We start from the raw sequence: 25,408 nt of genomic DNA, 5'->3' as shown, positions 1-25,408 counted from the left end.
GTGAACCATGTTTACCTTCCAGCATACAAATGTTATTCAATGTGATAACCATCTGCATCCACAACAGCCACATTACAGATTGCTTACCAAAACATCTTGGGTGGGATGCTGGTTACCTCCCTCACTACACTCGTCTTCATCTTCCAACATGTGTTAGTGTCCCATGTTTCAGCTGTGCCAGCAGTAACTTCTTCCACAATTTGTGTAGCAATTGGCCATTGGCCCCTTCCAGGAGCAATTCCCAAATCACCAGTTAATTGGAACTTTAGAATCATGTTCTTCAATCCCAGTGTGGAAGGAGGACCTCTCTGTATTCCTTTAATGCATCAGTACTCATGAAGAGCAGTAGCACTATTGGCGTTGTTTTGATAGAACAACTTCACTATAGTTGGAGTCATGAATGGCAGCGGTTGAGTTTAGGCCTGTTCTGTGCACCTACATCACGCATACTCCAACAGCCAATCAGCATTCAGTAGTACAGTGCTCTGCTCTGAATGCCGTAATTAATGCGAGCATTAAACATGATCTCAGTGAATTGTTTAGTGAATTTCTATTTCATTTGTTGCGAGTTGTCGTCACTGATGATGGTAGTAAGTGATAAATCTGCATAAGCAAGCAAGAGACATAATTTGCAGGATATACACTTAATTTAAGCAGAAAGCATGTCTGTGCGCATACTGCAACTGTCACTGGGAATCATCAACAATGTCATTCCCATTTGTGCCTCGACATGTGCGCACCACCGTTGTTTGCGGATTGGACTATAGTAAAGCCCTTCTCACCTTGTTCAGACCCATGTTGATTGACTGCAACTTTAATGCAAACTGATGCATGTGATTCATCTCTGCATTGTCGTACCAGTACCGGTGCCTAACAGAAAGTTGACACTTAACACAATGCAGATCCTGCAGTGCACAGTCTGAACATCGTTCCTATAAAGTTGGGTACCCAAACTGTAAATAGTTTTCTGTCTACACTGACTCAAGTAGCAAAAGCTTAATTATAACCACCCTGTAGCTATAATGTTTTAATGAATGAAAACATTTTATTTCACCTCATAAAGTGTTCAGCATGTCCTAAATTAGTCAAATCTCTTGAAGGCTATTGTAAAGGTAGTATACTGTATTCAAGGTAGGTCCTGGTAATATCAACCTGACTTCTCATACTGTAGTAACACAGTTCATGTTTTCCGTCGCACTTCAGAGTAGACCGGGAACTGTCTCATAGGCATGCCCGATGTGAACTGACTGGGCACGGCCCGTGCTGCCTGAGTTGTTGTTGTTGTTACGCTGGCAGAGGTCGCGGCCGAATTCTCGCGTGCCCTCTGGTGGATGGGACTCTATTTGTGGCAACTACCGTCCGTGACGCACCGTGCCAATGTGCGCCTCCCACGATCTTTCTGGTGGCTATTGCACTCCTCCTCCTTCGGGGGGGTGAAGCCACTGTGATCCACTGCGTCGGAAGGTGGAGCGTCGTGCAGGAGTGATGACCTCCACGTCCATTGGAAGGCTGGAGTCGAGGGGGTCTGCCAACCCTCGAGCTGGAACCTTTGAATACGGCCGGAAGTGACCCACACGAAGAGGCCCCCGCCGTCCCACCACCGGAACCTGGGACAGAACGGGAGACAGGCCGTCGAACTCTGGATCCTGGTCCACCCTGGGAGGGGCAAGATCCAGTGGCGGGGACGATGGGGAAGGGACGACCACAGGTGAACCAGCCTGCTGAGAAACCGGGCCTGCGAGGGGGGCCGGCTCTCGCTGGGGCATCGTGAACGATGGCGATGCCGGTGCTGGAGCTACTGGAGGCTGCCAAGGCTGAGAGCCATCGCAGTGCGGCGGAATCACAGGGGGTAGGGGTGGTAGCATCCCCTGAGAAACCAACACAGGTGCCGGCAATGGGGAAGCCGGTGCCCGAGGGGTTGGAGGGTGGGTGCCCAAATGTGGACGTAGCTGATTTTGGTGACGACGTACCTTCCGGTCCCCCGTCTGCAAGGTATAGAGCCGGCGGCCATTGCGACGCAGGACCACCGCTGGTATCAACGTGGATTGCGACCAAACCCACATGCGCAGACCGACATACCCGGTGGAAAGCCATGTACTCCGTTTTGCGAAGACTGGCGAGGACCGGGCCAAAGGAGGTGCAGCAGAGTCCTAGGTTGGCGCCCGTGGAGGAGCTCTGCAGGGCTGCGTTCTCCCATAGGTGTGGTCTGGTATGCCGTCAGGAAAAACGTCAACGCCTCCTCCGCAGGAAATTCGTGCACATACTTTTTCATCTGTGTCTTAAATGTGTGCACCATGCACTCGGCTTCCCCATTCGATTGTGGATGAAAGGGGGGGAGAGCAAACGTGCTAAATACCGAAGCGCCTACAAAAATCCTGGAAGGTCTGCGAAATATACTGAGGTCCATTGTCCGAGACCAGGGTGACTGGCAGACCTTCCACAGAAAAGATTTTTGCTAGTGCCTGGATAACAACATCTGAAGTGGTTGAGGAGCAGCGAACCACATATGGGAATCGGGAATAAGCATCAATGACAATGAGCCAAAAGCCATTGAGAAACGGGCCCACAAAATTGATGTGAACACGTTCCCATGCCTGTGTTGCAGATGGCCATGAAGAGAACGCTGACCTGTGAGATGCCTGTTGGCTCGCACACTGGGAACAGGCGGCCACCAAGTGCTCAATTTCTCTGTCAATACCGGGCCAGTACACATGTCTGCGAGCCAAGGTTTTAGTACGGGAAACACCCCAGTGCCCCGCATGTAATAACGTGAGGACCTCCCTTCATAAACTTGCAGGAACAACCACACGAGGAGCTGTATCATCGGTAGCCAGAAGGAGAACTCCTTCCAAGACGGAGAAGCGGTCGCGTAGAACAAAATAATTACGAAGAGTGTCTGAGGCCCGGCCTGGAGGTCGGGATGACCACCCCTGCTGAATGAGGCGAACTACTTGCCGGAGAACTGGGTCAGCTGCCGTTTCCCTGGCGACTCTAGAACTAGTGATCGGGAAGCCATCAACCGCTTGGCGGGATGCCACATCCAAATGAAAACACATAATCTCCTCTCGATCAAACTTAGGATCCGGGCCCACCGGAAGACGGGAAAGAGTGTCTGCGTTGGCATGCTGTCCGGTAGGGTGAAAATGAATGTCATAATGGTACTTAGAGAGGAACAAGGCCCAGCGCTGTAGTCTTTGGGCCGCCCTATCTGGAATCTGAGAGGCAGGGCCAAATAACTATATTAACGGCTTATGGTCAGTGATTAACTGAAACTTCGTGCCGTACAAGAAAGGGTGAAACTTGGTAACAGCGTAGACTATGGCCAAAGCCTCTTTTTCCACCTGGGAGTAATGGGCCTGTGTGAGACTAAGAGTTTTAGATGCAAACGCCAGTGGCTGCTCGGGACCATCTGCGTTGCGATGGGCCAGGACCTCCCCCACCCCATACTGCGAAGCATCTGTAGCCAGGACCAACGGCTTATGGGGGTCAAAAGTAGCCAAACACGGCGCTGACGTGAGGAGGCCTTTCAACAAGGTGAACGCTCACTCGCATGCAGGCGACCATTCAAAAGGAACACCCTTGCGCAGAAGGCAGTACAGGGGGTGGGCGATGCTGGAAGCCCTGGGAATGAACCGGTGGTAATAGGCAATCTTGCCTAAACAAGCTTGTAACTCCTTCAATGAAGCGGGCCGCAGAAGGTTGACGATACCTTGGACCAAACTTCCTAGCAGCTGGACGCCGTGCCGAGAGATTGTGTAGCCCACATACTCAAAGGACGGTTGGAAGAGGTCTGACTTACGCAGGTGGCAACGCAAGCCCACGGACCTGAATTTGAGAAAGAAGGTGCGAAGGTTGTGCAGGTGTTCCTTCGTGCTGCGGCCCGTGACAATTATGTCATCCAGATAATTAATACAATGAGGGATTGTCGGCGTGATGTGCTCAAGATAATGCTGGAATATCGCCGGGGCACTGGATATTCCGAAGGCCAACCGCTGGTATTGGTAAAGGCCAAACGGGGTGTTGACAACCGCCAGCCGTTTGGAGTCCTCATCAAGAGGTATCTGATGATAAGCCTCCGAAAGATCAATTATCGAAAAATATTGGCCTCCCGCTACGGCGGAGAACAATTCATCAGCACGAGGCAAAGGATAGGTGTCCACCACCAATTGGGAATTAATGGTGACCTTGAAATCGCCACAAAGGAGTAATTTTCCCGAGGGTTTCCTGACAATGACAAGGGGCGAAGCCCACTCACTAGAAGAAATGGGGAGATCGACCCCTAGGGCTGTCAGCCGGTCGAGCTCTTCTTTTACCTGAGGGCGGAGAGCCAAGGGGATCTGCCTCGCGCGTAGAAAACGCGGGCGAGCCGACGCCTTCAACGTTAAGTGAGCTTCAAAGTCTGAAACACGCCCCAGGCCCTCTTCAAAGATGTCTGGAAAGTCAGAGATCAAAGATTCCAATGATTGATAGGGAACGTCTTCGGAGACCAACTGTATGGTGTCAGCGATAGAAAACCCGAAAGCTTGAAAGGCATCCAAGCCAAAAAGGTTAGCGGAGCTCGCATCACTGACAACAATAAAAGTAATAGGCCGAGTGACTGATTTGTAAGTCACATCGGTAGTGAATTGACCCAGTAGGGAAATGAACTGTTTACCATAACGGCATAGACGCCGGTAAACTGGCGCCAATGGGGGCGACCCAAGGTCGTAGTAAGTTTGTGCATTCAACAAAGAAACTGCCGCGCCCGTATCTACTTGCAGTTGTAATCGGTGAGTTTGTGGGCCGATGCGTCAGGAGCCTGGCTCGATGAAACCTCCTGAATGTCAACGTCCATGTCCTCTGTAACTGCTTCCTTCGATTCTTTCGAGGCTGAGCGGCAAACTTTAGCAATGTGTCATTTTTTATTACATTTGTGACAAATGGCCCAACGCTGGGGGCACTCCAACAGATCGTGATGTATATAGCACGACGCACAGGATGGTAACGGGCCGGCGGCTGGAACTCTGTTTACGCGCCGTGCGGGAGCGGCCATAACAGCCGGATTGTACGCTCGAACGTCGTCCGCCCCGGACGCAGTGGACGCGGCTGCGCCGCCCTGAACCGCCGCGTCGGCGCACCACGCTTCCAACTGTTGAACGGCGGCGTGAGAGACTTCATACGATTGAGCAATGGACAGGACTTCCTCGAGGGAAGGGTCTTCTAACTGCAGGGCCTGTTGCCGGACTTCACTATCAGGGGCCGAACTAACAATGACGTCGCGCACCATAACGTGGCCATACGACTCACGCGACTGCTCCATGACAAAATGACACTTGCGACTAAGACCGTGCAGGGTAGCAGCCCATGCCCAGTAAGACTGATGGGGCTGCTTCTTGCATTGACAGAACTCGACCCTAGCTGCCACAACATGCGTGCGGCGGCGATAATATGAAGACAGTAATGAACACAATGAGTCAAAAGACAAGGACGAGGGTTCCTGCAATGGCGCTAGCTGCCGCAAAACTTGATACAGCGAGGGAGATATCCCAGACAAGAAAAGAGCACGACATACCTCCGCATCGGCCACATGAAACACCCGGAAATGCTGCCGAAGGCGATGTTCATACGCGTTCCAATCCTCCGCCGTCTCGTCATACGGGGGAAAGGGAGGAGGGAACGGCGCTGGAGCAGACGGCGTGGAGAGCAACGCTGGAAGCACTTGTTTCATGGTGGCCAGGAGCTCTGTCTGCTGCTCAACCAAAACCCGCACTAAATCCTCCATGCCGTGGATAAGCTGCGAAACCGGAACAACGACGCAGCACGCGAAAGAACGACCCTACTCATCACCAATTGTGTAGTAACACGGTTCAATTTTTCCATCGCACTTCAGAGTAGACTGGGAACTGTTTCATAGGCATGCCCGATGTGAGCTGACTGGGCACGGCCCGTGCTGCCTGAGTTGTTGTTGTTGTTGTTGTTGTTCCGCTGGCAGAGGCCGCGGCCGAATTCTCGCGTGCCCTCTGGTGGACGGGACACTATTTGCGGCAACTACCGTCCGTGACGCGCCGTGCCGATGTGCGCCTCCCGCGATCTTTCTGGTGGCTATTGCACATACTGTTACTGATCAGCTCTGGCTTAAATGAAAAATTGTGAGTGACATAAATATAATGTAATGGAATGATAAATGGATATCAAGATTAGCAACCCCACAGTTGTAATTGCCATGGAAGAACTTGACAACATGATAAAGAACTTCTGCATACCCACTTTCCACATCTCTACTTTGAACTACAAAATTCCTGACCGGTCATCCCTACTGGCGGCTACCGCCATAATGTCCCGCACCTCTGCACTTAATCACCACATAACTTGGAAAGTCGAAATCTGCTCACAAATGTCCATGCCCAAGCATAGGGACATAACTTACGGGGAGTATAAAAACAAGAAATATACATCGTATAGAAAAGTACGTAACAGTCCTTTTATCTTATGGCAGAAAGAAGTGGGATAAGGCAAGGGTGTTTTCAGAACAGTGAGTGGGCAATTAAACAGAGGATTGAAAAGAAAACAGTTTCATTGGTTTTGTGAGTAATAATAGAGGAGGAAAGTACAAAAGGGTTTAGGTAGAGGGAGACATTATAAGAAAACAAAAATGCTTTATTTGTTTATTCATTTTGTGAGGGTGGAGTGACAGGCAAGTGTGTGTGTGTGTAAAAGTCCCTCTTAATTTATTACTTTTCAAGTATGTTGACTGAGATCAGATTAGAGAGAAAGGAAAGATTCAAAAAATTTGTTGAAAAGAAACTTATTCCAATTAAAAATGTAACTTAAAGGAAAATTAACTCACGTTGTATTATCTTGGTTCAGTTCTTTTCTGCAGAAAAGTGAACTTCCACTGGCTCACACGGAAACTTGAGCAAAAGGGCTTGTAATTAAAATAGAATGTAGGCAGTACTCTAATATCTTGTCCAGAATGACCCATTATTTCTATTGTGTGTTTTGGCATGGTATCGTGAGGTGTCAGGTGGAATTGACAGAAGAGTCAACTTCATCCCGGGCATCAAGTAGCAGCCCCAAAGGGTGTCAGCTGTAGCCAGTAGGTATCATTACCAGATATCTGACAGTGACTGTGCTATCTCAGTCCACATGTTCTCCATCCGATTTGTATCGGCAGCCTGTCGTGGCCAGTCCGTGACCTGAATGCTCATGTTGGACAGCTGTTGCTTAATGAATGTACACTTATATACAGGAGACTGATCTTCCTCAAAAGTGAATTCTCCTTTGCTTTATAGTATTTGCATTGAATGCAGCATCATGTGCTTAACTATACAGGGTGTGTCATTGTTATTGATGGTGTAAATGCATACAGTTCAGTGTACACAGTACTAGAAACAAAAAGTTTAGTAAATATGGCCTCTAAATGCATACCTGAAGGACTATGGGCACTACTTCAGCTTTGATACTGGAAAATAAGTCTTGTCTACTGCAAGCTCTTTGTTTTCCATATTTTGATAGGAGGCAGTATGAAAAAAAATAAAAAATCTAGTAGATATTGCCTCTGAAATGCATGTCTCAAGAGCTATGCACATTTGTTAAGTAAAAGAGATGTATTTCACAGTAGTGAAGATAAATAAGTGCTCATAGCACTTACGGTATGCACTTTAGAACCCCTGTGTACTAGACTTTTGTTTTGGTCAATACTACCACCTCTCAAAATATGGAAAGCAAAGAGTACAGTAGAAGAGATGTTTTGCTATATCGAAGATGAAGCAGTGCCCATAGCTTTTCAGGTATGCATTTTAGAGCCCATGTTTAATAGACATTTTTACTTCTAGGATTGTGTACTTTAAACTGTATGCATTTACTTGCGCCATTAATTATGACACACTGTGTATAGGTATACTGCCTTCTATCAAGAGTTCTTCCAGCTCTGTGAAGTACTCCTGTTCCTCTCACAGAAACCCAGCCGTAGCAGGAAACCAGTCGCTGCCCACTTCCTACCATTCCTATGTATTCGTCACGATGTCTTGCTGCTTGTGGTCTGTGAACTACTCTTTGACCATTGTTACAGGTTCAAAACACCTTTTCATCAGTGAAAATTACGTTTTACCATACCACGATCAGATGGATCTCTGGGAATGCCAACTAGTATAAAATATTTTCCTCAGGTGGTTACTCATCAAAACTTGTTCACTTTTAGGAATGAAAGCTATCAGGTCTTATTCACAAGCTCTGTGTTCTCCTCTTGTGCTGAGTCTCTTCCTGCCTAAGACAGATACTCTTTTGGTAGTGCCTTATTCACCACAATTCCTCCTCTGTCTCTTTGCAGGAGGAGGTGTCACGCCATACCACCTGACAAAATCTCAAATTGAAAAGCTGCCTTTTTCAATCACAACAACAATTTTTGTCTCAAACTGTATGCTTCCAGTGAGCTATTGCAAACAGACTTCCCATGATGTGATTTCTGTTTACAATTCGCATACTGATGCCTGGAAAGAAGTAAACATACTTCTGTCAAAGGAGTGGCAGTGGTGACAGCTTGAAGGAAGACCTATTCAATACGTTTTGCTGCTTTAACTCTTCCAATAAACCTATGTGGCTCTGGTTTTTGAAGGCCAAGTTGGCCAAGACACTAACCAGCTTTTTTGTAGGTCATGGATTCAACTCCCACTCGTGATACGGATGATTTTGTCTGTGCATGTCCCTCTGAACTAGAGTTTAAGAAACTTGCTAAAATTTGAACAGTTAGTTTATACTTGTACTGTAAAGTTTCTAAATGCCAGTGGTTAGCGTCTATAGCAGGCCATATCCTTTAAAACTTGTATATCGAAACAAAGATATGATTTCTGTTTCTTGACCTCCTGTTGCAGATGGAAATAAGGTGGTAAGATGGAGATCGCCAGTTCGAACTTTGTCCAAGGTACGGTGTTTTTCAGACAGTGTTTGTGTTGTCTTCTAGCGTATTCAGTGAGTGAGTGGTGGTGGTGATGATGATGATGATGATAAAACACAGTGAACGATTGTTTGGCCTATTCTCAAATGCCAGTTTTGAGAATATGAACCATAGTAACCCTTACGTGTCCACCGTTGAATTCTTAAACAAAAAGAAACGGAAAACATGTGTACAGAATGCAACATGTAATATATTTCAGGCTACTGTTGGTTTGCCTGGAATACATGCATTTATTGCGTTTAGAGCTAGAGTCTGATAACAATGCCAATTAATTGCAGTCATATGGATGCAGGCTACCTCAAACATCATAAATATGCCAGATACGTGATGCATATGGATAGCAGGTCACTTTATCTACACACTGCACGTGTTTGCTGAAACCTGTGCAGCTCCAGCTAGGCCCCCATTGGAGGACAGCCCATATGTTTGACACCTTCAACATTATCAGCTAGAAAACAAGGATAAATGAATGTGAGATCAATTTACTGTGTGTGACGTAAGTCATAAATGCCTATGCCAACACCTTAGGTACAGTCATCCATCTACAATCAGCATCATGAGCATATTACAATTAACTGAAGGTTAACGGTTTGAGTTTAACCTGGGGCATGAGCAATGACATCCAGTGACATGTTTGTTTCTATATGTTTATTTCTTACGTTTCTTACTAGCAATTAGTGTCTCACTGTTGTTCAAAGGCTTCTCCAGACTTCTTCCACAGTTCCTTGTCCTGTACTATTGTTGCTATAATGGTCCACCATTATAAACCCCATGAAGAAATTGATTTTTTAAAATGATAGACTGGTTTTTGGTACTGCATTTCACAGTACTAACATTGCACTGGATCCTATGCAAGCATTTTAGACATGGAAATGAAAAGTGAAATAACAGTTCGGCAAATTTGACAGACAAGATTTGTAGGTATATAATAATTCATTGTAATGCATCATTTTGCTTAGCTAGAGCAGCAACAGAAAGATACAGTGAATAATGATTTTTACTGTTTCAGCCTTTTATCATTATATTTTGTTTGCGTGTAATTAACTATACCAAATTAAAAACCCATTAATTGTATTTAACCTCATTACTCGAATGTCAGAGTTTAGACTCCTGTGTAAAGCTTTGAACTGTGGGCATAATTTACTACTAGAAGTCCATTACAGACCTTGTATATTACAGTTAATATTTGCTGACAAATAGGTGATCCAGTAATGTTGTTTTACTGATTTTATAAAACTGCACATTCAGGAGAGCTTTAATGTCTGTTGTTAGGTCCACAAGTAATCTTTGCATCTTTACTCATTCTCTGTTGGTTGAAGTATTCTGTCATTAATTTATGGACAGAATGTTATCGCTGCTTCTAAACACTTAGGGATAATAAGTTTTAGGTCTACCTATACGAATTTGTAGCATTTCGTATGATGAAATGGTAATGCTTTCATGTTCAGATCTACCTTTAACAACTTTACCCTTTTTGTAGGGTACATGGAAACTATTGATTACTTGGTCACATGAGATTGGTTACAAGTTTTGGGATGCAAAAAGTATTGTTTTGTAGTTAAGGACAATGCGAGTTTGATATAGAGTAGATAATAATAATTTTTGTCTTGTGTTGTTTCCCTTCATTGTATTGCCTCTGCATGAAACACTATCAGTAGAATGTACAGGAGGATTAATACAATTTGGAAGATGGATTATGAAATAAAGTATGAGAATCTCTCAAACATTTTAGTGGTGGACAATCTCAATGCCATAGATCTATACAGTAAGTTTATTAAATATGTGTTATCATATAGTTACACTGTGGAAAATACACAAATAAGTCTTTTGTACTGAATATTGTAATTTACAAGGAATGTAAATGACAGCAATGCCATTCGTGCTCCAGCTCTTTTGAGTAGAATAGCACTCCACTAGAAGAAGAAAACTGAAACATGTCTTTAAGAGATTTTCAGTTTTAAAATAGGTGGTTTTCTCTATGTTGGCTGTATCAAGCAAAGAATGAATCAACTTAAAGTTTGATTTTGAACATCACAGTACTTCAGTAGAAATAGTCTGATTATTCGTTATGCACTTGGTTTCCTCCAACTCACATACAGGTTCACTTATCCAGCTGCATGGCCTAAAGTTTGACATTTTCACATGGAATCTGTGTCACAGTGCATAAACCCCCCCCCCCCTTCTGCCCCCACCCACCCGCTCCCCCTTGGTGCCATATCTATATTGCCAAGAGGGAGAGGAATTGTGTCAAGAGCAAAAAAAAAAGTGTGTGTTTATAGTCAAGCAAATAATAGCATGTGCCTTCATTTAGGGTGCTACTATTTCACAACCATTTAATGTAGAGTTAACCTTAAAATTACATTGAAATTTATTCACATATTAAAACTGTGCCACACTGAGAATCCAACCTCAACCCTTGGCTTTTGTGAGCAGTGTTCTTCCAATTGCACTCTCCAAACACAACCCATCTAACAGCTTCTGTTTGATAATACCTTTCCCCTACTTGCTAAAATCTTCAAAAGTTGTACTGTATATTTTGTTTGGTTAGTTTTAACTTATCAGCAAGTTTAATAACTAAATTCATTCAGGAATGAAATTTATATAATGTGTTTAAACTATTTGGTATAAATAGTTCAGCATGCAATTAACCATGGTATGGAATGAGTGAATCAATATTGCAATGGCTTAGAACATTGAAAAAATCAAATTACGTAAGCAGTACAATAAAGCAGCTCATAGTAAGTTTGTAACTGAGCAAATTATGACCATATTCCTCATTTTTTTATTTTCAGGGTGAAAAGTATAATTGATGGACGTCCACTTGATGGTATTCCTTCTATTAGAGTGCATAATGGCACTGATTATATGGGTAGCTCAAGATTTATTCGTTGGACGGAAGTGTTCATTCTTCAGGTACTGTAACTGGCGCACAACAAAAAATGCACCTCTAGTTTAATGTTTTAACACAGAATAGAGACATATAAAGATAGTTATTGCACTAAGAAATGACAGTCATTTTAAATTTTTGTCATTGTTATTGGACTTCCTAGATAGCTACATTATCATTAGCAAAGCCGATGTTTTTCAAAACACAAAACACACCAGTTATAGATAGTAATAGTACTAGCAACACATATTGTGTCACTGGCATAGAGGCATAGTGGGCGCGGGGGGGGGGGGGGGGGGAGGAGGAAAGATGCTTCCAGATTGCTATTACACACACACACACACACACACACACACACACACACAGAGAGAGAGAGAGAGAGAGAGAGAGAGAGAGAGAGAGAGAGAGAGAGAGAGGGGGGGGGGGGGGGCACCCTGTTTCCTCCGAGCTTGCAGAGACTTGGGACATGAACTTATGACACATGTCTACGTGAATCTCTGTCTGGTTCCAGTTGCGATGTGGTGTTCATGGAACAATGGTTCACAATCAGATTCTGTGTGAAAAAACACTCTTTGTAGAGACCCAATAACATAAAAAGGTGAAGACATAAAAGTGAAAACAATCAATTTTTGACAGTATAATGTAATTGTATAGATAAAAAATTTACTCACCAAATGGCAGCATAACATGCATATAAAAAAAGATTATAATTATGCAAGCTTTCGGAGCCTATGGCTCCGTCTGGCAGAAGGGCTGAAGGGAAAGGAAGAGGGATCGAGGAAAACGACTTGAGAGGTCTAGGAGAAGTGGTAGACCTTGGAAAAGTCACTCAGAACCGCTGGTCAGGGGAAACTTACTGTACGGGATGAGAAGAAAAACACAGATTGTTGGGGACTGCACCAATGAGATTTGAAAACCTGAGAGCTGAAAGGTGGAGGTGGAAGATGGGGTAATATGCAAGACAGAGATTACTGCTAAAACTTTGTGCACAATTTAATAAGAGTGAAAAGCTAAGTGCATTGTACAAAACAGAGATGGGAGGGGGATGGTGGAAAATAGACAGGTATGAAAATAAAAGATGTAGAAAACTAAAAAGGAGTGAAGAAAGTAGTAGTTACTGTGAAGAAATGCTGAGACAGAAGAAATTAATGTAAATTAAGGCCAGGAGGGTAGTGAGAACTAAGGAGGTGTAGTGCCAGTTCCCACCTGTGGAGTTGCTGAAAACTGGTGTCTGGGGGAAGAATCCAGACGGAGTGTATAGTGAAACAGGCACCAAGGTCACAACTGCCATGTCGTAGAGCATGCTCTGCAACAGTGTACACCTGTCTATGATCATTCATCTTAACCGATAATTTGGTGATAGTCATGCCGATGTAAAAGGCTGAACAGTGTTTACATAACAGCTGATACATGACACGTCATTCCACAGGTGGCACTCTCTTTGATAGTGTATTGCTTGCCAGTTACAGGACTTCTATTGGTGGTGGTAGGAAGGTGCATAGTGCAAGTTTTGCAGTGGTAACAGTCACAGGGATAGGGGCCATAGCATAGAGAGATGGGGGCAGAAGGAGCGTAGGGTCTGACAAGGATATTGTGGAGATTGGGAAGGTGACAAAAAGCTATTCTAGGTGTGGTGGACAAAATCTCAGACAGAATGGATCTAATTTTAGGGCATGATTTTAGGAAGTCATGGCCCTCTCAAAGTAGCTGATTAACACATTCCAGACCAGGATAATACTGAGTGACAAGTGGTGTGCTCAAAAATTTTATTTTGGAGAGATTTGCAGTACCAGGATTCGATGAGATAGTCCGGGAAATCTGCATTTGAACTAGGCTGGTGGGGTAATTACGTACAGTGAAGGCTGAGGTGAGAATGGTGGTGTACTGCTGTAAAGAGTTGGTATCCAAGGCAAACATATTTGTTCGAATACAAAGGCTGTGTGGGAGGGAACATTTGACATGGAAAGGATGGCAACTGTCAAAATGTGGGTACTGTTGTTTGTTGGTAGGTTTAATGTGGCTGGAAGTGTGTAGCTGGCCTACAGTGAGGACGAGATCAACATAAAGGAGAGTGGCATGGGATTCGAAATATGACCATGTAAAATTTAATTGGGAGAAGGTATTCAGATATTCTAGTAATTTTAGCAGGTCAGCCTCACCATGAGTCCATATGGTAAAGATGTAATCAATGTATCTAAATACTTAAACCAAACCAGGGGCTGAAGACTTACAGATCCCAGGAAAGCCCATTTCAAGTGACCCATGAAAAGTTTAGCATAGGAAGGAGCCATCCTGGTTCCAATGGCCGTAGCCCTGATCTGTTTGTATATCTGTCCCTCAAAGGTAAAGTAGGTGTTGATAAGTATAAAGTTGATTAAGGTGAGTTAGAAGGATGTCAAGGTTTAGAATCAGGTGGGTACTGACTGAGGAAATGTTCAGCAGCAGACCGACCATGTACATGGGGGTGTTAGTATAGAGGGAGGTGGCATCAGTGGTGATAAGCCAGGGGTGTGGTGTATTCCGAAGTTGTTTTGTGGAGGGATTAGTAGTACCAGGACTGGATGTGATGACCCGGGAAATCTGCATGGATTTCAGACGATCTAGGAAATGGTTGGTATCTTTGATGAAGGAGGAGAGTTTTTGTACTATGGGTTGCAGGTGTTGATCAACTAAGGCAGATATACATTCGGTGGGCACTTTGAAGCAAGCAGCTATAGGATGGCCAGGATGATTGGGTTTGTGGATCTTAGGAAGAAGGTAAAAGGTGGGGGTGAGTGGTTTTGGTTGGGTAAGAAGTTCTATAGATTGAGGTGTTAGTCCTTGTGAGGGGCCTGAGGTTTTAAGGAGGGACTGCAAGTCAGTTTGAATCATAGTGATGGGATCTTGATGGCAGATTCTGTATGTAGAGGTGTCAGACAGCTGGTGTAGACCTTCACTTCACCTTCGGTCAAGTACTACAGTGGTAGATCTTTGACTGCTGGGAGAATAATAATGGAGTCATCAGCTTTTGGGGAACATAGAGCCTGGAGTTCTGCAGAGGGTATGGTAGGCAACATCTGACATGAAAAAGATGACAACTGTCAAAATGTAAGTACTGTTGCTTGTTATTCTTCTTTTATTGTTCAACTCTGAGGTTGGTTTGCAGCAGAGCGCCATTCCTCTCTTCTGTCTGCCTTCCTCTTCATTTCCACGAATGTCTTACATCCAACGTCATTCATGATCTGTTGCATGTATTACATCCTTGGTTGCCCCCGCCAATTCCTTTCCTCAATAGCGCCATCTGATATTGTTCCAGTGGTGTTGTTGTGTTGTAGAATGTGCCCTACAAGTTTATCTCTTCTTGTTTGGATGTGCCTCCACAGAGATCTGAATACCTGTACTCCTCTAAGCACCTCTTCATTTGTTACTTTGTCTCTCTAGCTGATCTTCATCATCCTTCTATTGCACCACATCTCCAGGGCCTCTAGCCATCTTCTCTCTTCTCTTCCAATTGTCCAAGTTTCACATCCGTATAGGGCCACACTCCAAACGAAACCGAAACCTTTCATGATACGTTTCCTTATTTTCAGACTGATGTTGTTGCTACTGAGGTGGGGATCAAAATTCACGGGCAGAAGGTAGACAAGCTACGTTATGCAGGTGATATTGCTATAGTCACGGAGACAAAAGAAGATCTAGAGGAAGTCCTTAGAACAATGGAAAAAATTCTATGCAATCAGTATGGAATGAGAATAAACAAGAAAAAGACTAAAGTGGTGGTATACAGTATAGGGGCATAATATGAACCTCTGAGAATGAGAATTGGAAGAGAGGAGCTGGAAGTGATACAGGAATTTACTTACCTGGGAAGCAAAATCACAAGAGATGGTAGAAGCACGAAAGAAATTGCGACCAGAATACAAAAGGCCAAAATTGCATTTAATCAGAGGAGGAACTTACTCACCAGCAACAACATCAGTTGCTTGTTAGTAGGTTTAATGTCAACAGAAGTGTGTAGCTGGCCTTATGTGATGCCACCTCCCTCTATACCAACATCCCCCATGTACATGTTTTGCCTGCTGCTCTTTACAGCAGACACCACCATCCTCATCTCAGCCTTAACTGGACATCATTACCCCACCAGCCTAGCTCAAAAGCAGATTTCCCGGACCATCACATCCAATCCTGGTACTGCTGATCCCTCCAGAAAATGACTTCAAAGCACACCACTTGTCACTCAGTATTATCCTGGTCTGTAATGTGTTAATCAGCTACTTCAACAAGACCAGGACTTCCTAAAATCATGACCTGAAATGAGATTCATTCTGTCTGAGAATAGCTTTTCGTTGTCCTCCCAATCTCTGCCATGTCCTTGTCAGACCCTATGCTCCTTCTCCACCTACCCTATGGCTCCAACCCCTGTGACTGTCCCCACAGCAAAACGTACACGATGCACCCTCCTATCACCATCTATACCAGCCCTGTAACTGGCAAAAAATACACTATCAAAGAGAGTGCCACCTGTGAAACGATGTGTCATGTACCAGCTGTTACGTAAACACTGTTCGGCCTTTTACATTGGCATGATTATCACCAAATTATCAGTTATGATGAATGGGCATAGGCAGAGGGTGTGCACTGTCAACACTTAATATCATGTTGCTGAACATGCTCTACAACATGACAGTTGTGAACTCGGTACCTGTTTCACCGCACACGCCATCTGGATTCTTCCCCCAGAACCCATTTTCCCAGAACTCTGCAGGTGGGAACTGGCGCTACAACACGTCCTTGGTTCTCGCCATCTGCCTGGCCTTCATTTACATTACTGTCTTCCCTCCTGGTATTTCTTCACAGTAACTTCTTCTCTCTTCATTGCGTTTTAGTTTTCTACATCTTTCATTTTCATACCTATCTATTTTTTGCCATCCCCCTCCCATCTCTCTTTCTTACAATGCACTTAGCTTTTCACTCTTATTAACTTGTGCACAAAGTTATAGAAGTAATCTTTGTCTTGCATATTACACAGTCTTCCACCTCCGCCTTTTCAAATCGCATATGGTGCAGTCCCCAACACTCTGTCTTTTCCTTCTCATCCCATGCAGTAAGTCTCCCCGACCCGAAGTTCTGGGTGACTTTTCCAAAATTTAACACTTCCCTTAGACCTCTCCAGTCCTTTTCCTTCATCCCTCTTCCTGGTCCTTCATCCCTTCTGCTGGACGGAGTCACTGGCTCCAAAAGCTTGCATAATTATAATCTTTTCTTACATGCATGTTGTACTGCCACTTGGTGAGTAGATTTTTTATCTGTCCAATAACATTAAAAGGTGAATACAGTGTGACGCGCGCGAGAGAGAGAGAGAGAGAGAGAGAGAGAGAGAGAGAGAGAGAGAGAGAGAGAACTTTGGCACACAGACTGTAGAATGAGTATTCATCATATAGCTCAGACTCTGGCTATACCCAAACACCCTTGTCCATGACACTGTAACCGAACAATTTCATATAAAGAAAATGTCTGCAAAACTAGTCTCGAAAATTTTGACCGACTATCACAAGTTCAACCAAGTGCTGATTTGTGAAGAACTTTTGGAAAGGTGTGGAAATGATGGTACTTTTGTGGCAGTGTTATAACAGGAGATTAAGTTGTGGTTTTCAAGTACAAGACAGCTCAGAGTTGCACATCGCACAGTTACCATGTCCCAGGAAGGCATACATGAGGAGGCTCAAACTAAAGGCAATTATTATTTCTTTTTCAGTGCTAGTGATATCATTCACCACAGTTCGGTACCTACCTGACAGACTGTCAATGCTGGCTTTTATGTGGAAGTGCTCAAAAGACTGAAAAAGGGGTTGCACACATCAGATCACACATCACTGGTTCCTGGAAGCTATGCTCCACCAAGACAATGTGCGCAGCGATGCTGCTTTCTTGGTTAGGTATTATCTGTTACAGGGTGTGTAAGCCCCGGGACAATGGGGAAGTCCAGGAAAAAACCGGGGACTTTTTCGTTCAGGTAAAATGAAATTTCGTGTGACGAGGGCCTCCCGTCGGGTAGACCGTTCGTCTGGTGCAAGTCTTTCGATTTGACGCCACTTCGGCGACTTGCGCGTCGATGGGGATGAAATGATGATGATTAGGACAACACAACACCCAGTCCCTGAGCGGAGAAAATCTCCGACCCAGCCGGGAATCGAACCCGGGCCCTTTGGATTGACAGTCTGTCGCGCTGACCACTCAGCTACCGGGGGCGGACACTTCGTTCAGGTGAAAACTGGGAAAAACCCAGGAATCTTTTAGAATTCCAGGAATTTTTTTTTTAGTTTTCAGTTAAATTTTTGTAGTTTTGACTGATAAGAATCGACACTCTTACAACAAATTTTACTTTTAGCCCCATAATGCGGAATAATACTGCAGCAATAAAACATAAACGAGGGGGGGGCAAAAAAATAAAACCTGAGTTGCAAAGGAAATGCATAATTTACAACAACAAAACATAGTGCACACACAAGCGGCTGCCAACAGCAAAATGTGCCAAAGGCCTTAGGACGAAGACTATGCAATAGCTCATAACAACAAACTGCTTCCGATGAGCATGACGTAACAGTGGTTTACGTTAGATTTGTTTGAGCAATTGCCAGCAGGCTCATGCACGTGCATGGGTGAGTCGTGTATGAGCAGTACCTTGTCCCGCTTCGGGCTACTTGAAGTGCGACTGTAAGCTGTAGCAACAAGCAACAAGGTGCTTCCCGAAAAAAATTTTCTGGTGTGCCAAAGCTGCCAGATTCGCATGTACGCAGAGCAGGCTGAGTTGTTGGTGGGAGGGGGCTAGTCTCCATGTGACCTGTGTTTACGTTTAGTGATTTTGCTGTTTCCTCTTCATTTACAGCTCTCATGTCAAATGAAAACAAAACGGATTTCTGTGGCTGGGGGCTATCAAGCGAATAAAACATATTCGCATAATTATGGAAGGCTAAAATTAGTTATTTTTTATTTCATTTTATTTCCAAGTTTTTGGCAGCCTGGCATTAAATGCCTTACAGAACAGTGAAGTTATTTTTGTGAATTTGCTGAAGAAATTCGGCTTTTATTAATGTTTTCCACAGAGGCAGTCAATTTATTTGAAACACTATTGGCTAGTGTCAACTATTTGCTGAATTTCAAATGCACATTTTTATCTTGTGGCACATGTGGCATTATGCCATAGTAAAGAACCGACCATTAGATAATACAGTAGTGGTGCTCCAAGAAAATCTGCATCCCGAAAACCACACTGAAAACATTAATATCATGTTGGGTCATACTTTTTTTGTGAATCTGGACATACAAATGTGCACTTTGAGCTGAATTATGCATTTTAGTATGGTTCACGAAATTCCGATGCTCTTTTAGTATCCTGTGATATCCTGTTTCGTTTATTAGATAATGCAATATCTCTTAATGCTATACATGTATGAAGATATGGGCTTCCTACGTAATTGTAACTGTACGCACACACGCATTTTCTGGCGCTCTCTGGCAACTGCTGAAACGAATTCTAACAGATCATTGGAATATATTACGAATGGTGGTTTTGAAAAGCATTAGACTTTCAAAGTAAATTTCGTTTTATGCTGCCGGCTGGAGTGGCCGAGCAGTTCTACGCACTACAGTGTGGAGCCACACTACCACTACTGTTGCAGGTTCGAATCCTGCCTCGGGCATGGATGTGTGTGATGTCCTTAGGTTAGTTAGGTTTAAGTAGTTCTAAGTTCTATGGGACTAATGACCTCGGCAGTTAAGTCCCATAGTGCTCATAGCCATTTGAACCATTTCATTTTATGCAAGATGAATTATGTTATGTGTGCAAATGTGCTTTAAATTTCTTGAATCACAGAGCATTTGATTCTCATTTAAAGCTTAACACTTTGAGGACCAGGCATTTAGAAAAATTTCGAGCCCAGAGGGCCAAACATTTATGTCATTATTTAAAATTTTAGTGGCACATTTGTCTGATGTATCGTAAAATGGAACACAAGCAAAAATGACCAACATTATATGTGAAAGCTTAGCTTTCCTGGTAGCTACACTATGTATATTAATTTAAACCATTAACTTTTCATATTTGAGTGTTTGTGGTACTTAACAGTAATGTTGCTATTGGCTGACTACATCACGTGTCCTATGCTCTGAATACCTGCTATCATTGGCTGGCAAGATCATGTGATATGAGCTATGATTGGCTTACAACAGTTTTGAAATCTCGATTTCAGTGCTTCGGAAACTAACATGCAGCATTTTGTGGAATTAAAATACATACTTTCATAACCCAAAAATATACAGCGTATTGTAATACAGAAATATGCAGCATACATGTAGCTGTACTTCAAAGTGCTTTTTTTTCCTGGGGTTCATTTTCTGAAGTGCTGGGAAGTTCTACGCCAGTATGTAAAACCTTAATCATTCAAAGGATTGATAAATTTTATGGTTCCGAGTGAAAATGTACTGTCACTTAACAAGGAAAAAGTGTATTTTTAACCAGAATCCAAGAAAAATCTGGGAATTTTTCTCCATGTCTGCGTATACACCCTGTATTAAAAAACTAGATGGCAACACTGCACCAGCACCCCCCCCCCCCCCCCCCCTCCCGCTCCCTTACCATCCTGACCTTGCTGTGGAAGATTTCTTTTGTTTGTTCCTGGCTGAAGACGACCCTGACAGGAGTCCATTTTCGGACCATCAACAGTATGAAATCTTCTATTACGTGTGCCCTAAAGAATGTCCCAACCCAGGCCTTCCAGTAAGCCTACAATACTTGGAAACCATGATGGAAAGAATGAATTGACAGGAGGGTTCTGTTTTGAAAAATTTTGATGCATTGTACTGCTCTGATCAATAAATTAGTTTTTATGGACTTAGTTGTATTACCTTTCTTACAAACCTTATCTGTTAGTTAGAGCCAGCCGGAGTGGCCGAGCGGTTAAAGGCGCTACAGTCTGGAACCGCACGACCGCTACGGTCGCAGGTTCGAATCCTGCCTCGGGCATGGATGTGTGTGATGTCCTTAGGTTAGTTAGGTTTAAGTAGTTCTAAGTTCTAGGGGACTTATGACCACAGCAGTTGAGTCCCATAGTGCTCAGAGCCATTTGAACCATTTTGTTAGTTAGAAGAGATATTATTTGTTGTTGTATGAAGACATGTGAAAATATTTCAAATTATCATTTTTTTATTTTTTTTTCTTACAGTCTGAAGAAGTATCAGAACAGGGAAGTGATCCCATAGATATCAGTCGCTTGACAGAATCAATAGCAAGAGCTACCTGCCTGGCTGTGATTAATCTTCTAGATTTATTAGCACAGGCAGGTCTAACGAAGATAGCAGTTCGAGCAATGATACACCCAGAAAATGTAAGTTAATTGCTACAGTTTTCATGAGTACCATCACAGAGAGAGCAAAGAAAACTTAGATGTGTGTTCTGTAACTGAGCTTAAAGTGTTAATGGCTTTTTATGATACAATGTTTTCAAAAGAAAGAAAATTGGTGACTGGTTTGAGAAATTTGTCATAAGGTAGCCAGTCTATTATATCTGTATATAGTTGGTATTTCTTTTCAAGTGTGTTAAAATACTTTGCAGCTTTATGGAGTGTAGAATATAAAAATTGAATTCCCTCACAAGGCACATGCAGTGTGCTTCTTATTTTAAAATATCACTATGCACTATGATTTGTGGGTTGTAGAGGAGCATTGTACTATACAATGGGATCTTTGTTGTCGACTGGTTTCACTGATCAATGTAACAGCTCTCTGTAGTGGTAGGATACTCTTCTGGCAGTCTCAGCTAATAATTTGTTTGCTTGGATACATGCTTGGAATAGCTGTCAGGCACAAAGTGTGTCAGAGTAAACGAGCAACTTCTCACCTGTGTGAAATTCCATCTGTTCCACAGTGTCAGTCAATATTCAGCATAAAAAATGAAAAATTTGCTTAAAACCATTGCTGCCAAACAGTTTAATTTTGTAACTGGTATCTTTTGTGTTGGCACCATACATTGATGATGATGATGATATGGCAGTTTTTTATTTCTAATAATATATTAGTAGTGGGAGTGGTTTGCTAAAATATTAATTGCTGTAAGGTGTATCACATCTCCATTCACTACATTCTTTAATCTACTCATTTGTATTATATTAAAGTTTTTTCCTGTAACATTATAGAATTAATTGTTTCCTTGCTAAACATGCAGTAATAACCGAAAACTTGCATACCAATGACTGTGTTGAGAGATTGGGCACTGATGAGGAACATTCATAATGTTTTCTATCACAAACCTAAAAGAAGGTACTTTGTCAGGAGTCTTCACACTGAAACTAATCATTCTCCACATATTTACCATGAAAAGTGGCACACTTCTCTCTCTTATGGATGAGCTAGTTGATATCCTTCTTCAATAAATGCTCAATTTTGCTTCTGTTCCGTCTTTCTTATTATGCTATCGTCATCCTGGAAATGCTCGGCAAACAGTTGGCTCTTCATACATTGAAAGAACATGTCACAGGGTTCCAGTTCAAGGAAATATGGAGAATGGGACAGAGTTTCATATCCCACACAGCAACATGTGTCACTGCTGTGAGTAATGTCCTGGCATTTTGTTGGAATGCTTGTCAGTACATTTTTGCATGATTACTTACCAGGGTATCATGGTAATATTGTCCAGTAACTGTCTGTCAACCACACACCATAAAAATAAAAATTGTCAGCATTACTGCCACTGAGTGATGTGTGTGTCCAAACTCATTCTAGTGGTGGTGATATTGAATATTTCCACTGTGTGGCAATGGGGTGATGAAAAAGTCACCAAAATCAGACTGGTAGAGCTCCATTGTTTTGGCTACTGCTTCCTTCCAGCATAATTTTCATTGGACACCCAGAATATCATGTCAGCAGACAGGCATAAAGTGTGAGCTCATACAGCAGTGTAAGGTGAGACACTTGATGTTTCCTAAAGCATGTGGGTGATATTTGTCAGTGACCCGTGACTTAAGATCCCTTTCCTCCACTATTGTCTAGAGAGAAATGTGATGGTATTGAGGCATCAGGACCCCCACATGTATGAGAATTTATCATTCCTCACTGAGTGATGGGCTTGACTGCAGTCTCATTTGGTCACATTATAAAAACGTATGCTATTTAACAATATATCAAACTTTGGAGCACTGCCTGCATGCATGGAAACTTGTTCATCATGAATGTCCTTCCAAAAACAGGAAACAAAGTGACATTCACATAAAAAAAATTAAGTGGAAAACCAACAGGGACATCTGCTGCCCCTGCATTGCAAAATGTGAAGTTTATTCTTTATTCTTGCACCCAAAACAATGACATTTATGTCCACCATAGATATGCTAAGGAATTAAGCATTCATTGTAGTGATTGAAACACATTACTCTAGTTTTTAAAATGTGCAGAAATAAAAGAGGAAATGATTAACTTACCAATGGGTAGGACAAGTAGTGCCCCAGCTGCATGTAATGTATGTCATAACAGAAGGTTGTTTACTTAAAAAATAAGACAGGGTTTATTCTCATACAGGGCTATTTTCAAGTGACATGAAGTACATATTCAATAAGTTAGCAATTTCTTGACATTTAAAAACAATTTTAGAAAAATAATGGGAAATATTAAACTTAAATGCATACCTTTTGTCTTTTAGGTGGGCTATGAAGCTGGAAGCCAAGGAGAAAAACTTCCTCCAATTTATATGAATAGTCTTGACAATGAGCTGATCCCCATTCTTCACAAAGCTGCATCAATGTCTCAGGACAGCCCTGCTGTTGTTTTGGAACTGATTTTTCATATAATGTTGCAGTGATATAAATACTGATGCAAATTTGTAACAAATATGTACAGTGTAATGCGGTAATCATGTATTCTCCACTTGCTGTTACAAACAGTAAGGATGTGTTTGTGTTATTTGAAGAACTGTGTTATTACTCACAATTAATATTAAATGGTATATGACTTGTATAAATAATTGTCCTCACTTAGTTCAAAGTATATCTCTTTCTCAATTTAAAGTCATCGTATGAGTTCATAGTGATTTTATTTGTGATGTAGAAAATCTTTAATATGTCAAAAAGATTTTTAAATAGTTGAAAACTATTTTCATATTAATGTTTTTCCTCTTTTATTTCTTTAGCAGTCAGTCTCTGAAATATATATATATACTGTTGTTATTTGTTTTAAGTGAGCATATTTTGTGTGTTTATCATCATAATTTTATATACCAACTGTTTTTCAGACTGTAAGATTTAAGGAAAAGGACTTGTTTGAGAATTAGGGATTTAAAAGGCTGTGTGGTCGGAAGTTGAAGTTAATTTGTTACTTTTATTGTACCGATAAATTACAACGATCATTTTCTTACAATAGTCTGTGAAAAGTGATTTTACAAGTAAAGCTCAGGGTAAATGTTGGAGTATCATACTGGAATAGCATCAGTGACTTCTTTTATTTTTGGAGTATATTATCTAACTGTATATAGATAGAATATTTAATGAGTATACTCATGTTTCCAGCCAGATTATTAAAACTGCAAAAATGTAAGTTTTTAGCTATCTTATCACTCATGTTACCATTATAGCATTAAGGTCTTGTGCATGTAAAGATTCTTTTTACTGGAAGACACACCTCCATTTAGAATTTCAGCATACTTAAGTCATCTGTCGTATAGGTCAACTGTTAGAAAAGACTGTATTTTTTCAGTCATTAATCTGGTTTGAAACCTGATCTCTATTTGAAAGGATCTTTTAAAGTAATGGTGCTAAACTAATATTGTAATTTTTCAGTGTTCCAGGCTTATATAAGCAATTAAATTTGTGAGTTTTCCCTAGTGTATCTAAAATGCTCCACCAGTCTCGTATTTTAGGATGACTGTAGTGCCTTATGAAAACTGAAATTATTTTAAAAATTTGTGATCATAAATGTGATAAAAAATATATTTTTGTGTTATTAACTGTATTTATTTTTTGCATTTTATGATCCTTACATTTATATTTTACTGCATATCTGTAACTATCTCAGGAAATACATATCTGAAAAACAACACACATCAGTTTAAAATTCATTTCAGTACTATTAATGTAATCACATAACACTGTTTGGGCACAGGAAGAGACACTCTTTTTGCATGTACCTGGAGCCCACAGTTCTATTTAGTTTTAAATATGCTGTATTCTTATTTACATATTATTGACAACTGTAGGGTTGATAAATTATTAATATTTCCCATGTTAACTGTCCAGTTTCACACTGTCCATTCTAAAGTTAGTGTAACGGATTCATTTACATTAACCTTTATAAAAAAAACTGATGGATTTATAAAAGGAAACTGTAGTTGTTTCTTTTGTAGAAATAGAGTGTAGTACTGTAGAGAATTTTGGACTGAGTTCTCAACTAAACACCCCTAGCCCCATTTCTCCATCTCAAAAAAAAAAAAGGGGGGGGGGGGGGACTGTGCTTACAAATCTGGAGCCAAAATCGTATCAAATTATTTGATCTGTTTTGTAAACTTTCATTTCTTCTATCGGAGTAATTTCATTATCCTCTTCTTAAATAAAGTAATTTTTTTAACTGTGACT

At 42.1% G+C, this 25,408-nt stretch overlaps 1 protein-coding gene across 1 annotated transcript in view; it reads left to right on the top strand.

Moving 5' to 3' along the window:
• Positions 1-24,783, top strand: part of LOC124555099 (zinc finger FYVE domain-containing protein 9) — a 378,366-nt gene extending 353,583 nt beyond the window's left edge. Inside the window, exons 17-19 of the mRNA XM_047128896.1 lie at positions 11,725-11,845; positions 21,020-21,181; positions 23,485-24,783. Of these exons, the coding sequence (XP_046984852.1) occupies positions 11,725-11,845; positions 21,020-21,181; positions 23,485-23,643 (442 nt within the window). The 3' untranslated portion in view covers positions 23,644-24,783. The remainder of the gene's footprint in view (positions 1-11,724; positions 11,846-21,019; positions 21,182-23,484) is intronic.
• Positions 24,784-25,408: the final 625 nt, after the last annotated feature.

The sequence above is a fragment of the Schistocerca americana genome, chromosome X, assembly GCF_021461395.2.
Source record: "Schistocerca americana isolate TAMUIC-IGC-003095 chromosome X, iqSchAmer2.1, whole genome shotgun sequence".
Taxonomy (NCBI): domain Eukaryota; kingdom Metazoa; phylum Arthropoda; class Insecta; order Orthoptera; family Acrididae; genus Schistocerca; species Schistocerca americana.
The sequence above is the reverse complement of the archived record's forward strand: the minus strand, read 5'-3'. Positions and strand labels throughout refer to the sequence as shown.